Here is a 17,004-nt window from a genome sequence, read left to right as displayed (position 1 = left end):
TCATCAAAGGCTGCTGCTGTATTTACAATCCGTGTCGTGTACGTCAAAGTGTTAAGTTTGATCTCTAGGGCTTAAAGGGAGGAAGAAACTTGGGACCTTTTCTCGGCCAGGGGTTGCCAATCCTGGCAGTGCGTCAGAGTCCTCTAGGAAAATCCCAACCTTAGTTTATCGTAGATAGAGGCTATGGGAGGGCACCTGCCATCTAAGCTTTTAATAAACTCCTCAGGAATGATGTAGTGTTCTAGGGTAAGAACTAGTATTTGGTCTTCATCCCCCATTCCTGGCACAGGACTCCTAAAGCTTATCACAGAAATGATAAGAGCCATGAAGACGTCTTTTGTTATTCATAACAAGCCAGCCCCTTTTAACTACCTCCGAGTTTATGTTAATGAGGTGACTTTGGAAAGCCCCTAAGGATGGGGCCCTGGTTGCCAGGGGAACCAGCCGTGTGATTAGAGGGTTGGAACTTTCAGCCCCATCCCCCATCTCTGGGGCTGGATATTGAGTTCTATCGCCAATGGCCAACGACTTAATCAATCATGCCCGCGTAATAAAGCATGCACAAAAGTCCCTAAAGGATGGGGTTCAGAGAGCTGGATGGTGGATGCGCGGGGGTGCGAGGAGGGTGGTGTGCCCAGACAGGGCAGGGAAGCCCCACCACCCCCAGGCGCCCTCCTACCTTGCCCTATGCCCTATGCCTCCCTTCCATCTGGCTGTTACTGAGTTGTACACTCTTACGATGGGTCGGCCATCTACTCGGTCCACTCTTCTCCTGAGTTCCGCGAGCCATTCTAGCAGACAACTGAACCTGGGAGGGGCTCACGGGCATCTCTGATCTGTAGCCAGGTAGGCCAGGAGCGGCGGGTAACCTGACCACTCACCACCTTCAACTGTCAAATGAAAGTGAGAGGCAGTCTTGTGGGGCTGAGGCTTTAGCCTGTGGGGGCTGATGTTCATGTTAGGGAGACAGAGTCAGAACAGCACTGACATGGAGGACACCGAGCTGGTGTCACAGAATTGCTTGGCATGGAAACCCCTCACGTTTGGTGTCAGATGTGGGGTGAGTAGCAGACTAGAAAGAAAGGAGTTTTCCCCTTACACGAGGAAATTCTAAAACTTCTAGCACCAATAAGAGGACTCATTCCCTCACGGCTCAGAAAAAGAGACTGAAGCCCAGAAGGTTACATGCAATGACAGCAACCAGAGCCACACGGTAATAAGGACAGCTAATCCACAGAGCACTTGCTAGGTGGCAGGCGTTGATGTCGGTGCTTTAGTGCATCGGATGCTTATGTTGTCGGCGCTATTGTTATCCCACTTTACAGGCGAGGAGCCTGAGGTTCAGAGAGGTTAAGTAATCTGCTTGAGGTCACGCAGCTGGTAGGGGGCAAAGCCAGCAGTTTGATTCCAGTAAGAACTCCACTAAGCCTTCTCACCCTTAACCACTTGTTCTTTCTTATACCGTCGTATATATATATATTCTCTGCATAGTAGAATCTGGCCACTTTCACGCACTGAATTTATAGTCTTAAGCTGCAGGACAAAATAAAATACATAAATATATGGTCCCATTTAAAAACTGGCCTTGTGTTAGGGAAAATCCTGTTGCCTTGTCTACTTTCCCAGTTTCTGCAAAGTTCCTAAATGCCTAATAATATGGACATGCTTCACGGACGGGCTCCTTTAACCCTCTTGGGAACTGTGTGATGTAGGGGTTCTTATCCCCACACGGGAGAGTCGAGAAAGCACAGGTTTAGAAAGTGAAATGGCTTGTCCAGGTCACAGAGCCAGTCCTTGCAGGGCGGGGACTGTAGCCTCGGGTTATCTGACTCCAGATGCCAGCCTCTTAGTGTTTTCACTCTTTTGCCTCCGTCTTCACTGCTGCAGATCCTCGGCCGCTTCCAGAAGGAATGGGTGGCGCCCAGTGTTGAACTGGATCCCCCAGGTGCCTATGACCTCGTGTAGGAACAGGGTCTTTGCAAATGACCGAGCGAGGATGAGGTCAGTTAGGGTGGACACCAATCCAATGTGACTGCGTCCTTATAAAAGGGGAAATGTGGACCCATGGACAGATGTGCGTAGAGAGGACACCATCTGGAAGCCACGGGGAGCACCTGCGGCTCGGAGGAGGGGCAGAGAACAGACTCCCCCTTGAGGTGCTCAGAAGGCGCCAACCCTGCCCACGTGCTAACGCCGTGGAACGAAGGAGTGTCCATGTGATGAGAACCGCCTCGCCATCACAGGGGGCACGGGACTGCCCATCACCAGCACCGTGTTCCCCCCTCCTCCCTCACCATTTCCCCACTATCCCGTCGCCTGTACATTCATTTTTTTCCTGTGGTTTTATTTTTTAATAAAATGGAATAAAATCAAAAGAAAAAGACTTGTAGCCTCCAGCACTGTGAGACAACACATTTCTGTTGTTTAGGCCACCGGTTTGTGACACTGGCCCGGTAGCCCCAGGACACTCATACTAATGGTTCCAAAGTGAGCCTGTGGTTTCAAGCCTTGCATTTTTTCTTTTCCCTGTAAGCAGGATCTGCAGACCCTTCCCCAGCCCCAGCCCCAGGAGCAGCCCACCTCCCAGCGGGGCACTGACCTTCATCATAGAATGTAACGTCGTGGGTCGATAGGATCACCGGCGTCCCGTTTTGACCACACTTGCTCTCAGATGCCACCTGGAACAGATCAGGGGGCATCAGTGGCCAAGGGTTTCAGGAAACTCAGAACTCAAGGAAGGACCTCGAGGCTGCAGGTGCATCATCACCAAATTAAACTTAAAGGCTGTGTTTCTAGAAACTACCCAGCTTCCCATCGTGCCCCAGAGAAACTAACGCATTCATCTCAGGGGGCCCCACAAGTTCAGGCAGGATGGACCCCATCACACAGAGGGAGACGCCCAGGCTAACAGGGACACTCGAATCCGTGGGGAACGAGAATCCGACACGCTGATCCCCAGCCCCGTGAGGTCCCCCGCCTGCCACTCCCGCCACCGTCTGGTCCCCGCACACCCGGCGCTGCCCCCAGCCCGGCCTTTGGTCAACAAACTTGGCAAACACAGGAAGTTCACTGTTGCTTTCCTTCTGCTCCACACCCTCTCCCTCCATCCTCACTGTTGGGACCTTTTTCTGATTTTAGGCCCCTGCCCTGATTGCTTCTATAATTGTCATTTGCTGCAGAAATTTAAAAAGCTTTCTTGTGTGTGTGTGTGCGTCCGGATGCATATACTCACACAGAAAGAAAAAATGTTACCAGAACATATGTCACCTAATGCTATTTTAGTAATAAGACCATCTACATTATATCACCGATAGTTGATACTAACTGAATATTGATTATGTGCTAAGTACGCTGCGCAGGGTATCGTATTTTGCTAATCCTATCAGTGGTGTAATATATGTTAATAGGGACACCGAGAGAAAACTCAAGTCTGAATGGCAGCTCCTGCAGGTGGGACTCCTGGGGTGGGGGTGGGGGGAGCACAGAAAACTTTTCCTTTCTTTACGTTTTGATAATTGTTTAAAAATCAGCCTGCATTCTTGAATCTGTCATTAACCCTCCCAAGCAATTACCACAAGGAAACGTCGAACCTATGTGACCATTTGGTCCCGAGCTCACCCCTGCCATCCCTTGGGGGCCATCCTGGGCGTGCCAATCGGATTTATTTGGCTCAGAGAGTTTTTGTTTTCAGGTCTCTTTGGGAATCGGTTGCCAATATTTGAAAAGCAGGAGATTTCATGAACACTGTTCTCCAGCTGCTAATGAGAAACAAGACTGGGAACATCTGGATGGTTGGTACCTGTTGGCCAGAGCCAGCCATCTGCAAATGGACCCTTGGTCTCTCGTCCCCCGAGGGCCCCACCCAGCCTGCTTCCTTTACTTATGTCACCGCCCGAGCCCCTGGAGGCCAAAGTTTCCCAGCCTAGGAGAAGGCGCTTGGGAGCTTGAGGGACCTCTGATGCCTGAGCCCCCAGCTGGAGGCTGTGTTTCGGTTGCTGTCAGGTGGGGCCAGGCCGTGGGAGTTTGCAAAGCTGCCCGATGGTGGGCTCAGCCGTTGGGCTTGGCACCCACTATGCAGGCGCCAGAGCCCATTGCTTCACCTCCAGCCTTCTATTCTGAGCTGGAATTCTCCAATGATATGATCCATATTGGTCCGTAGGTATCATCTGCCTCCTACAGAGGTTTCCATATTTAACTGGGCTTCCCAGTCTTAAATGGGGTCGATTTCAGAAGCATTGGATGGTAGAAATGTAGGCTTTCCGCCACTTGGTCATAGAATATCTAAAGAGCAGCTTTTGGGTGTCCTCGGCCTCTGCCCTCCAGAGCAGTCTCCTAAAATAAGGGTTCCTGAACTCATAGTTCCCCACCTTGGCTACACTGAAAATGCAGATGACTGCCCTCACTCCCACACACAGATTCTGATTTAATCAATCTAGGGTGCTACTCTGGCAACAATATTTTAATCCCCCAGATGATCCCAAAGTAGCCAACGCTGCAAGCTACTGACCTAAATTGGGTTTCCCATCCTCAGCACTAGTGGCATTGGGGGCCAGACCATCCTCTGTTGTGGGGGGCTGTCCTGTGCACTGGTTAGTAGTATCTCTGGACTCCACTGGCTAGATAGGTAGCCCTGAGCTGTGACCGATAAAAAATGTCTCTAGCCAAGTGTCCGTTGCGTGGAGGCTGGCAAAAATCACCCACAGCGGAGAAGCACCTGACAGCAGGTACCAAACTGGCCCCATATGATGCACCTTGGAGTTCCTTAAAGACATAGGTTGCACAGGCTCCCAGCCTTGTAATTTTGGGTTCAGTAAGTCTTGGGAGGTGGGGGGGCTTAGTGTTTGCATCTTTAATGAGCTCCTGGATGGATTCTGGAGGTTTGAATGCAACTGAACAGTCCACGGGAACAGCAGTGCATCATCAGTAATGAATGTGTGATTAGCACCGAACAGGCCATTGATCCTGCTGTCATCGCCAAATCTAGCTACTAGTAGCTAATGACCCAGTGGCCATAACTATACTACCTTGTTAGCGTCTGTCTCTGATTCATTCTCTTGGTCTTCAACTCTTTTTGGGTCACTCATTTCGTTACCCATTGTTCCTGTAATAGAGAAAAAGAGAGAGAGAAATTAAACCCCAAGACAAACAGAAGTCTTATTCCCGCTTATGAAGTCAAGTGTAGAGAGCTGACTAGTTACTGTGGGTGCAATTGCCACAAGCCCAAGTTAGGTCAATTGCTAATATATATTTGGGGGATGAAAAAAGATTTGGGACTCATATATTTAGCAGAATTTAAGTCAAATACAGCCCCAGTTTTCAACTGCTAGGAGGAAATATTTATCATCATGAAAGGTATATTCAGTATAGATAACATTTCCTTCCCTCTTGCCCAGCTATTGTAACAAGGAGACTTTAGAATGAGGATAATCAATATAATATTTATAATTTTTAGTATTCTGTGATCATCAAACCAAATTAGATCCCTTGTTAAAATCCTTCATAGCAATGGCTTTTTTTCCTCCTTCCTTCCTTCCTTCCTTCCTTCCTTCCTTCCTTCCTTCCTTCCTTCCTTCCTTCCTTCCTTCCTTCCTTCCTTCCTTTCTTTTTTCTTTTCTTTTCTTTTTCTCTTTTTTGTTTTTTTGGTTGGTTGGTTGGTTGGTTAGTTTTTATTTTTCATGGCACTTAGTGCTACTTGTAATTATACATTTATTTGGCTGTGTTTTCATTCATTTGTTGATTCAACAAATAGGTACTGAGTACCAACTCTGTACCTCATGCTGTGCCAGGCATGAGCGTTGCGGCTGTGAGTTCAACAGGACTTCACAGACTGAAAGTCTGGTGGGTAGACAATAAAAGGACAATAAACCCATAAGTCAGGCCATTTCTGATAGTTCAAGGCAGCATGGTGCAGTGGTTAGGAACACAGAGCTTGGAGCAAGACAACCTGACCTTGACCCCTCTCTCTGCTTCTCCTTGCTGTGTGTCCTTGCATGAGTTAACTAGGCTCTCTGTGCCTCCCAGGCCTGCTACGGGGACTCAATGAGTAAGGCTTATAAAACAGTAGGAACAATGTCTGGCTCCATATTAGGAATATCTAAATGCTCATTAAGCCCAAACACATAGGGTTCAATGCAATGAATAAAAGTAAATTGGTAATGTAACAGGGGCCACGGTAGTGGGGGCAGGAGGCAGCCATGCTAGGTAGGGTGGTTCTGGGACGAAGTAACAATTGATGCAGATCGGGAAGGCAAAACACAACGTTTAGCTTCTGTGTCCCTTCCCCAGTACATTGTAAGCATCATGAGGCCAGGAACTATCTTTATCTTTGTGTCTTCTGTTCTCACTGTGCTGTTTGCATTTATCAGGTGCTGATTATTAGTTGTGGGGTGGAGGGAGGAAATAATCATTCAAAACTAGCCCTCACCCAGCAGGCCCTGAGCTAGGCAGGTGCCCACGGCATTACTAAGCCTCTTAAGAGCCTTGTTTTATTGATAATGATGAAAGTCAACCATTATCTAGCACGTTCGCAGTTCCCAGCAGTGTTTCCCAAGCACACTCCCTGTATTGTTCAGCTGAACCCTGCAGCACCCCCATGGAATGGGTGTTCTCACCATCTCGTTCTGGATAGGAGGAAGCGGAGGTTGAATTACTTTCCAAAGGTCACCCAGTTAATGATGGCAGAGGCAAGATTCAAACACAGGCTGCCCAGGCTCCTAACTACTGGAATGTTCTGCATATTATCACCTCCCCTTTGAAAGGAAAGAATGAAGTCCCCAAAATGTACCCAAGGAGAGACAGCCAGAAAATGGCAGTTAAAAAAAAAAAAAAAAGAAAAAGAAAAGAAAATGGCAGAGTCAGGGGCTGACTCAGAGGACGCCTGGTCCCAGAAGCGGGGCTCTCTCAGATGCTCCAGACACCTGCCACCTTGAGACCTAAACATTTCTTTTTTACACACACACATAATGTATGTTTGATGAGCCACAGGCTCATCAGCTTTGGAAGCTTTCAGAATAAAACCTAGGACGTTCGATTTCTGGTTGAAAGCAGCCAATGCTCCTCCAAGGATTCCCATGGGCTTCTGGCCCACAGTATGAGGTTTCATGCCCTGGGTCATCAGAAATTTCAGAGGCCAAAAAAGAGTCATAGATCTCACCACCTGGCTCCGTTGGGGGGAATTTGATAGATAACAGAATCTGGGGATTTTATATGGTTTCTAATCGTACCGGGTAATAAAGCCGGGCACTTCCTAAAACATACCAGACACTAGTTACTTTGCCGTTGTTCTTATTTATAAAATCCATGACATGGATTTATAGACCATCACTTCCATCTATAAACGGGGCATTATAAATATAACATGGAATCATCAACGGCCCGGGGGTGTGCAAACAGCAGCTGTAGGACAAATCCAGCCTGTCGCCTCTATTAGTGTGGTCAGCGAGCTAGGCACGGGCTTTACGTGTATGAAGAGTTGGGGGAAAGAATCAGAAGAGAAATCGTAGATTGTGACACAGGAAAATTACACGAAATCCAAATGTAACCTGTAAGTAGAATAAAATGGAAGATAGCCAGGCCCATTCATTCATGTCTTATCTGCATGGGGCTGCTTACACGCTACCAAGGCAGAGCCACATAGTTTCCACAGAGACTATATGGTCTAAAAAGTCTAAGATATTCACTAACTGGCCCTTTCCAGAAAGTTTATCGAGAGATCACCCTGAGTAATATACACCTAGTTTGCCAATAAGGGGATCAAGGCAACACAGAATGTTGCCATAGTAAGACTGAGCAGGATTCTTTTTAAAGATTTATTTATTTATGATAGACATATATATATAGAGAGAGGCAGAGACACAGGAGGAGGGAGAAGCAGGCTCCATGCCGGGAGCCCGACATGGGACTCGATCCTGGGACTCCAGGATCACGCCCTGAGCCAAAGGCAGGCGCCAAACCCCTGAGCCACCCAGGGATCCCCAATTGACCAGGACTTTTACCAAATACTCTAGGTAAAAATAATGATGACAACTCTACCAACCACAGTGATGGACAACATCGTGACAACAACAACATAATTGCTGAGGGTGTACCGTGAGTTGACAAACTGTCCAAAGGGTTTTACTTATAGTAAACTCATTGACTCCTTGCAGCAAATCAGCAAGGCAGGAGTATCATTCTTCCAGTGTTACAGACGAGGAAACTGAGGTTAGTAGGTTAAATGCCTTGACCAAGGCCACGTACCAGGATAAGACCCATGGGAGATTACGTCACCACCTGAATCCAGCTGTTTACAAAATGAAAAAGGAGTCACCGAGGGGTTTGCAAACTTTTCAAGCTCTCCTTATTCAGTTCAGATTCAGTGAAATTTGGGGGCTACCTAAAAAAAATGTTTGAGGTCATGAAAAATCTTTGGGCTGCAAGAAGTGTGAGGCCAGGGCTCTGTTTTTCTGAATATTGCACATTTGACGTAGCCTCTTCGCGAACTCAGAGCCAAGTGGATGGAAAGAAGGTCCCTGCATTTGCCCGATGCTCACAGGGACAACCTGGATTCGGTTAGGATTGCTTCCCGCCAGCAGGTATAACATAGGTGTTGTGAAATGGGTCCTGCTCTTCCTTCAGATTTTGTGAAGAGCAGGATTTACGCGAGACAAGAACAAAAGGTTCCTGCCACCTATTGGCCATTGTCAGTATCAGCAGAAATGAATATGTTGGGCCTACAGGGCGAGGTCAGAATGTTTGGGGAAATCCAGGGGAGCAATTTCACATTTAGCAATGACATCTTCTGTTAGAAGTGGGCACGAGCATGGCAAGTCCTCCCATGCCCACGTGATGGTACAGCTAAGAAAATAATCCTGATAATCACATCTGCTGGGGAGGGAGAGCTAACCATGTGTCGCCCAGTGCTGAACACTCTGGGTGGAGAGCCACGTGGCGATTAGGACAAGGATGTGAGTGACAAGGGGCCTCAGTTTCCTCTTCTGTAAAATGGAGATGACAATAGCACCCCCCCCTTTCTTTAAAAGGTCATTGCAAGAATTAAATGAGTTACTATGTGCAAGGTGCCGGGAAGAAGGCCAGGCACATGGTGGGCACCGTACAGGTGATAGCCATGGGGCACCTGGGTGGCTCAATGGTGGAGTGTCTGCCTTCAGCTCAGGTCATGATCCTGCGGTCCTGGGATCGAGCCCGGCATCTCCCTCTGCCTGTGTCTCTGCCTCTCTCTCTGTGTCTCTCATGAAGAAATAAATAAAATCTTTAAACCAAAACAAAGCAAAAAAGCAAGTGGTAGCCATGATTAGGGTTGTCATCCTTATTCCCATGCAGATTTTCAAGCAGCTTCCCCCAAAGCTCCCTGAGAGTGGGAAGCAGCTGAGGAACTTGGCAACATTCCTGATTCCCAACATTCCCACCGAAAAGCCGGGGTGGAGCCCTGGATCTGTGTTTTTAGTAAATGCACAGGGGAGTCTCATGGTCAGGCGTATGTGGAAGACCCCGGGATGGTGAGCATCTGTCCCAGCTGTCCTGGGAAAGAAGGTGCTCAGGGTGCAGGACTTTTCATGCTAAAACCAGGAAAGCCCCGGGCACACGGGGACGAGCTGATGTCCCTTAGGACCCAGCTCAGGGACCCTGGGCAGCAGGGCCTCTTCACCCCCAGTTGACGGATGGCAAAACTGAGTCTCAAGATGGTTCAGACAATACTTCTTGCCTGTGATGGAGTTTTTTCTGGTGTCCAACAAATGAGAAAAATTAATTGTATCAGATTTTCATCAAGGAAGCAGTATTCATCTGAAAGAGCCAGTTTTTATTTTGAAAAGCAACAACAAAGTTTGAAGGTGATGCCCTTTCTTTCGCGAACCAATGGTGTTAGTTGTTTTATTTTTAATGACCTATCCTGACATTAAACACCAGCCACGCCATATGGCGGGGCGTCTTGTTTTTGAAATTAGACTCATGTTTGAGACCTTAGCATTTTGAGAACACAGGGTCAAGCCTCTGCGGGGGGGTGGTTCAGATAGAAAGTCCTTTGACTTCTCCACTTCCGGCCGTGTCTTGGAGGCCGCAGTCAGTGGATGCAGGAGAAACGGGTGGCGGGGGGGGCGGGGACGGGGGGGGGGGGGGAGGATTTAAAATCCCTGTGCCTGGGCCCCCGCTGGACTGGATCCCTCAGATTCTCCAGGGTGGGGTCCAGGGCACCCGTACACTTGCAAGATCTCCAGCGATTTCTGTGGCAGCCAGGGTGGCTGTTGTGGATATTTTAGGGGTGCACGAGCTCCCCACCCAGGGCCAGGGACCTCCCCCAGATGCCGCCTACCCCGACACACAGAACACGAGATTCTCAGATGGAGGAAGGGCCTCCGCCTTCAGGCCCCACAAAGCATCCTCAGCCCAGGCATCTGACGACCTCCCCAACCCTGCCAGGGCACTCTTTGTGGGTCCTCTGTTCTCCCAGCCTGCGAACGCAGGGGAACCTGGGTCTCCGGCTGTCCTTCCCTGGGAGTGGGTGCTCCAGCCAGGCTCACCCTCCCAGGCGGCACAGGCCCCACGGGAAGAGGGAGAGGGCTGCCGGAGTTGGGAGCAATCTCTCTCTCCTGCTTGTCTGGGCGCCCCCACCTGCCCCTGAGAAAAAGGCCCCACTCCAGGCTCTGGGCAAGGCACTGGGCCCTCGGAATGCATTTTTCTTGTGGCAAACCCCAGTGCTCCTAATGATGACAACGACGAACAGGCTTGGAGGGTTGTCTCTGGGCCGCGCACTCCTAATCTGCGTGCCTCGACTTCCCCTGGTCCCTGCAACAGCCCTCTGGGTTAGCGCTCAATTTTCTGATGAGAACCTGAGGACAGAGAGGCTGTGGCACTTGCCCAGCAGCCCTTGCTCATCACTGTTCTGCGGGGAAGGTTCGATGAGGGAGATGTGTGCCCGGCATGGAGCCAGCGCCCGACAAGTGGGAGAGAGAGCGGTACACACCCAACGGCTGGGGTGGTTGGCCCTAATTCTCTAGGACTATACATTAACTATTTTGGATCTTGCGGTATTTATTGGTGACTTACATTATTATAGCAAAATGTTTTCTTGGGGTGCCTGGGTGGCTCAGTGAATTAAGTGTCCAACTCTTGATTTGGGCTCCGGCCATGATCTCGGGCTTGTGAGATCAAGTCCTGTGTCCTGCTGTGCACTGGGTGGTGGAGTCTGCTTAAGATTCTCTCTCTCCCTCTCCTTCTGTCCCACTCATGATCTCTCCCCCCCCAAATATATGTTCTCTTTAGAACTATGCTTCTCTTTGTTTCTTACAATAACTTGAGAGCAGTGTTTCTAGAGCAGGGGGCTGCATTGCCCTCCAGGAGACATTCCTGATGGTCACAGCTCAGGGGCGCTGCTCCTGGCACCCAGTGAGTGGAGACCAGAGATGCTGCTGAACACCCTGCACTCCACAGGACGGCCCCCAGTCTAGAGGTTGAGGGACCCTGCTCTAGGGGTCGGACTCCTAGTGTCCTCCCCATGCTTATGGTGTAACATTCCCTAGTGACCTACATTTCTGAGGAGCTGGCTGCAGGAACTAGTCCCTGGTTGTGACGCAGAGTAAACTCTGTCCTGGGTTCACGTCTTGGCTCCCACCAGCCGTCTGCATTTGCTTCAGCTCCTGGCCTGTAAGGATGAGGGTAGAGGAAAGATCCTGACAGGTTCATCCTCAACGCTCTCATGTGCTGATAAAAATAATGCAGTCCACACGGTGCTTAGCCCAGTGGCTGGTGTACAGCAGTCAAGGACTAAGGATTAGCCCTGGTTATAAAGGCCAAATAAAATGTGCTGTACCTTCATAATAATAATACTTAGTATTTCTTTTTTTTTTTAAGATTTTTAAATTTATTTATTCATAAGAGACACACAGAGAGAGGCAGAGGGAGAAGCAGGCTCCCTGCAATAAGCCTGATGCTATCCCAGGGCCCCGGGATCATGACCTGAGCCGAAGGCAGACGCTCAACCACTGGCCACCCAGGCGTCCCTGATACCTAGTATTTCTACAGAGTTGACTCATTGCTGGATATTGCTCTGAGTGCTTTCTTATTTTGACATATCACATCCTCACAAGAACTCCACGAGTCACGTATTGATATTATCCCATTTTACAGATGCAGAGCCTGCATGCAGGGAGCCTATGTTCCTTACCTGAACTACTGAACTACTTCCTCCTCCAAACTCTCATAGTGAAGAGAATCCTAACTCCTACTGAGTCTGCATTTGGAGATAAAAATCTCTAAGGAAGTAATCCAGGTTAGAGGAGGTTAATGGGGTGGGGCCCTGGTCTTATAGGATTAGTGTCTCTGGAGGAGGGGTCATTGGGAGAGCTCATTCTTTACCACCTGAGGACACACAAGAGGGCAGCAGAGCCGGAAAGCCAGGAAGGGAGGTCCCACCAGAATCAGAGTCTGCCAAGACCTTCATCACGGACTTCCAGGCTCCAGAACTGTGAGAAAATAAGTATCTGTTAAGTCACCCAGTCTGTGGCATTTTTGTTGTAGCAGCATGAGCTGACTAATACAGATTGTCTGCTGCTGAGTCCGTAACTCAGGCTTTAGCCCCTGGCACCTTGGTTCAAACTCTCAACTTTCCATTTTCTTAAGGTTTTATGTATTTATTTTAGACAGAGAAAGCAAGCAAGCAAGGGGAGGGGCAGAGGAAGAGGGAGAAAGAGTCTCAAGCAGACACGGCGCTGAGCATGGGGCCCAACGTGGGGCTCCAACTTGCGACCCTGAGATCCCGAACTGCGCCGAAACCAAGAGTCCACCACGTAACCGACCGAGCCACCCAGGCGCCCCTCAACTTTCTATTTCCTACCTTTTACTATGTCCTCTGCCAGGTAACTTATGCTTTTTTTTTTATGTTTATGTATAATGTAATACAACTTAGAATATAAAATATTGCAGATCTGTGCAATAAGAAATTAAAATCACAACTTGTCAAGGAGTGTGGTCTGATCTAAAGTCAATGCACACTTTGGGAGGAATGCAATCATCTTTGTGCAAAGATTTAGCACAAGGGCATGGCCCGAGTCAGGTGAGAAAACGTTCCTTTTCCTTCCCAAAGCTATTTATTTCTCTTATTAATGTTATGACCCCATTGGCTCGGTGTTCTGATCCGTGGGTGACTTAGTCACCAGAAGCTGTCCTCGAACTCCTCCTCTTTTACACCAAGGACTGGTGTTCATGTGGCCTCCTTGCAGTTAGAGGTTACCAACAAGCTCTCCTCCAGGGAATGGATTAAACACCAGGCAAGAGGCAAGCTGCCCTGGAGAAAGCACTTCTGAAGCTGCCTTGCCAGCAAGGAGCTAAATGACTGTCAAACAGAAGGGGGAGGTTCTCGAATCGTGGAATGGTGACAGAATTAGTCACCAAGTAAGCAGAAACACCTTTGACCGACGCGATGGAATGTGGGCAAACTGTGGCTTCTCCTCACCACCCAGCTGAGGGCAAAGCCAACAGAGCCATCTGGTACACCCGGCAGGACAAGCCCTCTGCCCCCCAATTCCAAAGGCAGGATCAAAATGAGTAAAGAGACCAACCCGGCCCCACCAGGTCCCATGATCCTGCATCTGCCTGGGTTCTCCAGTGTGGTACTGGGAGTGGTAAGATACTCTGAGGGCTGCCGTGTGCAGTGGCACAGGTTGCCTCCTGCACAAGGGGGCATGTGAGGACTGAAACCCGCCCTTCACTGTGCTCCCCAAGCCCTGCGCCCTAGTACAGGTGCCTTTACCAAAATCACGTTCGCATTTCAGGAAAGCTTGGTCATTGAGGTCTTGCTGCTGGAACGCTCGGTTACATTTGTACCAACGGTCACGTGTCTAGAAGGCTTAGAGCTTCCCATCCTGCTCTTAGTGTTACAGTAAATGTCTTTATGCTAATAGGGTAGCAGGTGGCACTATCTGAAGGCTGACTCTGCGCCAGGCGGGGTCAGGATTAGGGTAAGGCCAGAGAGGCATCCAGGTACAAAATGCGAGGGGGAGGCATTCCTCTCAGGTCTGGGCAGGTCCAGAATCTGCATTTGGGAATGAGCGTCCCCTCCCCCCTGGATTTTGCCCCCAGGCGCCTTGTTTGCTTCACCGTAGTCCTGGCCCTGGGGCTAGGAGCTATAGTTGCATTGCCCCTATTTTTCCTGACAGCGCCCCATTATTCTCCTATTGCACAGATAAAGAAACTGAGGCTCGGTGATGCAGTCCCCTGACCTCCGGAATGCAAACCCCATGAGGACAGGTGCCTTGCTTGTCCTGCTTGTCTTTAATTGGCGTTGATGGTTAAATGCATGAAGAAGAGGAACTCTCGTCCCCCTAGATCAGAGAGCTGTAAGGAGGCAGAGATGGAGTTGGATGTGGTTCCAGGGACTCAGGCTGGCACATCCTAAACTATTCCCAGCGTGGGGCAGAGGTGAGAGAAGCTGCCAACAGTGTGACAATCAGCAAATGTGTCACTCCAGCAGGTCGCATGAGCCCGTGTGGAGCGGATCCTGGACCCTCCCTGGGCCTGCCGGGCCCATCCCTGTCTGCGAGCATCTGCTGTCCTGGGAAACCAGCCAGGCTGGGCTCCCACCGGCCGCTCGCTCCGCAGAAGCACATGCCTTCGTGGTAGAAAGACAACCAGCCATTCCTGAGTTTAAGAAATCTGGGGCAAAACAGAATCCTCCACGACTGGGGACTCTGGCTTGTTCCCCTCAATCCCCCTTAAATAGAAAATGTCTTTAGTGTGTCCCTCTCTTGGCTTGTTTAGGGGCAAAGCAGGACATATGTACCCCAGGCCTGAAGCCAGTGGTGTCCCAGCAGGTCCCCACAGATGCTGGGTAAGCCAGGCGCTTGCCCTTCATGTAAAATTTAAGGGGGGGCGGTGCCAGAAAGCTCAAGCCTTCAAGATGAATGAATGATATATTTTAACACAACATTTTATTTAAAGACTTTTAAAAAAGATTTTATTTATTTATTCATGAGAGACACACAGAGAGAGGCAGAGACACAGGCAGAGGGAGAAGCAGGCTTCATGCAGGGAGCCCGATGTGGGACTCGATCCCGGGACCCCGGGATCATGCCCTGAGCCAAAGGCAGATGCTCAACCACTGAGACACCCAGGTGCCCTTTAACACAATATCTTAAAAAACACAATCACGCTGGTACTGATCCTATCTTTACTTAACATGTGATTTTGTTCATTGTGGATGTTTCAGCATTAATTTTCCATTTTTCAATATTGCTAATTTTTACTTAGTGACTAAAATCTAATTTATCTTGGGCGGCTCAGTCGGTTAAGCATCCAACTATTGATTTCGGCTCAGGTCCTGATCTCAGGGTTGTGAGATCGAGTCCCATGTCGGGCTACACGCTGGGTGTGGAGTCTGCTGAAGATTCCCTCTCCCTCTCGCTCGGTCACCCCACCTGCCCCCCTCAAGAAAATATGTATAATTTATCTTGACGACTGGGTTTCTCGGTGTCTCTTAAATTCTGCACTCCTGTGCGTACCTCGCTCATGTCACTCAAATCCTGAACGGATGGGCTCTCAGTTCCATTCTGTGAGACCCAGAAGGAGTTCCTGCCCCGCCTCATCTCCAGAATCGAAAAACAGAGACGATGATGACAGTAGAAATAAGAGCTAGTATTGATTAAGCGCACGGTGTCCCACGCATTAGTCTCAAGCCTCACAAAGTATGCTTGGATCTGGACGCTACGATCGGGCTCATTTTGCAGACGAGGAAATGAAGCCCAGAGAGGTGAAGCAACCTGCCCCAGGGCACCCACCCTCTAATCACCTTGACTCTTCGAGGCAGAAGGAGTCTCAGAGGGCGATGCCAACTTCTGGAGTCCTGCAGCTCAGATTTGAATCCAGCACCTACCTCGAAGGATGGTTTTGAATGTCAAACAAGACGAAAGAGCCAGATTCAGCAAGGAGTCTGGCTCCCTGTCTCGTCCACTGCCTTGGACCATGCCCTTTGGCACTGACTCACAGTCAGCTCTGCTATGGGGGACTCTTGTCCTGACGGTGGTCCCTACACCACATAGCATACCCCTGCATCTGCTGATTTTTTTGAAAAAAAATTTAATCATGAGAGACACAGAGAGAGACAGAGAGACAGAGACAGGCAGAGGGAGAAGCAGGCTCCATGCAGGGAGCCCGACGTGGGACTTGACCCCGGGGCCACGCCCTGGTCAAAGGCAGGTGCTCAACCACTGAGCCACCGGGGCGCCCCTGCATCTGCTGATGTTTTACCCCACGTCTCACACTTGCAATGGCTTTCAACGGGTCCACGCCAATTGGAGCTCTTTCTGTTGCTTCCACCCGCCACGGCCTACGTTGCCATGTTTCCTTCTATAACCCACTTAGGTAAGGCTGTCTGTGGATCCATTTCACAGACGGTGAAACTGAGGCCCACTCGTACCCAAGTCCACACCTCGAATCGGTGGCAGAGCTGGGGTCACAGTCCATCCTCTCTGATGCCCACCTTCCATATTTCGCCACGTGCCACAAACAACGAGCCTGATCGGGAAGCCGTTACCTGTCGGGCCCCTGGTGGGAGTGTCGGCAGTGCCCTGGTGTCACCTGGGGCTGCTCCTGCTCGGGGTGCCTCGTCTCTGGCTGCTGCTGCGCCGCGCCGGGCCGTCCACTGAGCGGGCTCCGCGCCCTCTGCTTCCTCCTCCGGAGCCTGCCGGCTGCACACACAGAGCAAGGCAAACACAGGCAGGGTGGGGCGTCCCTCTCCGAGGATCGTCCCACGGAAGCAGGTGCCCTTCCTGGATTCGGGGGCTGTTCTCGCCTCTCCAATCACAACCCAGCACCCGACTCCTCTCACACCTGATTCCTCTCGCACTAATGCCTCCCCGGCACTCCAGGCATCCTGTCCCTGTCCCCTCACCCACTGCACCTGCTCACGTTGACCTGGGTCGCCGCCTCCCTTCCCTAGTAACCACGGGCCATGGTCAGAGCAGGGAAAACACGTCCTGTCTGCCTTTCACCTTCATTTTTTCTAGAACACCACCT

The 17,004-nt window shown here is 50.0% G+C and overlaps 1 protein-coding gene across 7 annotated transcripts in view; it reads right to left on the bottom strand.

Annotated features, from left to right (window-relative positions):
• The window catches only part of BCAS1 (brain enriched myelin associated protein 1), a 98,959-nt gene extending 82,316 nt beyond the window's left edge, over window positions 1–16,643 (bottom strand). The window contains exons 1-3 of one of the 7 annotated variants that reach the window (XM_055343029.1): window positions 16,523–16,643; window positions 5,025–5,101; window positions 2,600–2,678 (exon numbers count right to left, since the gene is read on the bottom strand). In XM_055343029.1, coding sequence (XP_055199004.1) covers window positions 2,600–2,678; window positions 5,025–5,096 — 151 coding nt within the window. In that variant the 5' untranslated portion in view covers window positions 5,097–5,101; window positions 16,523–16,643. The remainder of the gene's footprint in view (window positions 1–2,599; window positions 2,679–5,024; window positions 5,102–16,522) is intronic. The other 6 variants (XM_055343049.1, XM_055343059.1, XM_055343039.1 and 3 more) reach the window with 6 other exon arrangements.
• Window positions 16,644–17,004: the final 361 nt, after the last annotated feature.

The sequence above is a fragment of the Nyctereutes procyonoides genome, unplaced genomic scaffold, assembly GCF_905146905.1.
Source record: "Nyctereutes procyonoides isolate TBG_1078 unplaced genomic scaffold, NYPRO_anot_genome, whole genome shotgun sequence".
Taxonomy (NCBI): Eukaryota; Metazoa; Chordata; class Mammalia; order Carnivora; family Canidae; genus Nyctereutes; species Nyctereutes procyonoides.
Note: the sequence above shows the minus strand (reverse complement) of the source record. Positions and strands in the feature narration are given on the sequence as shown.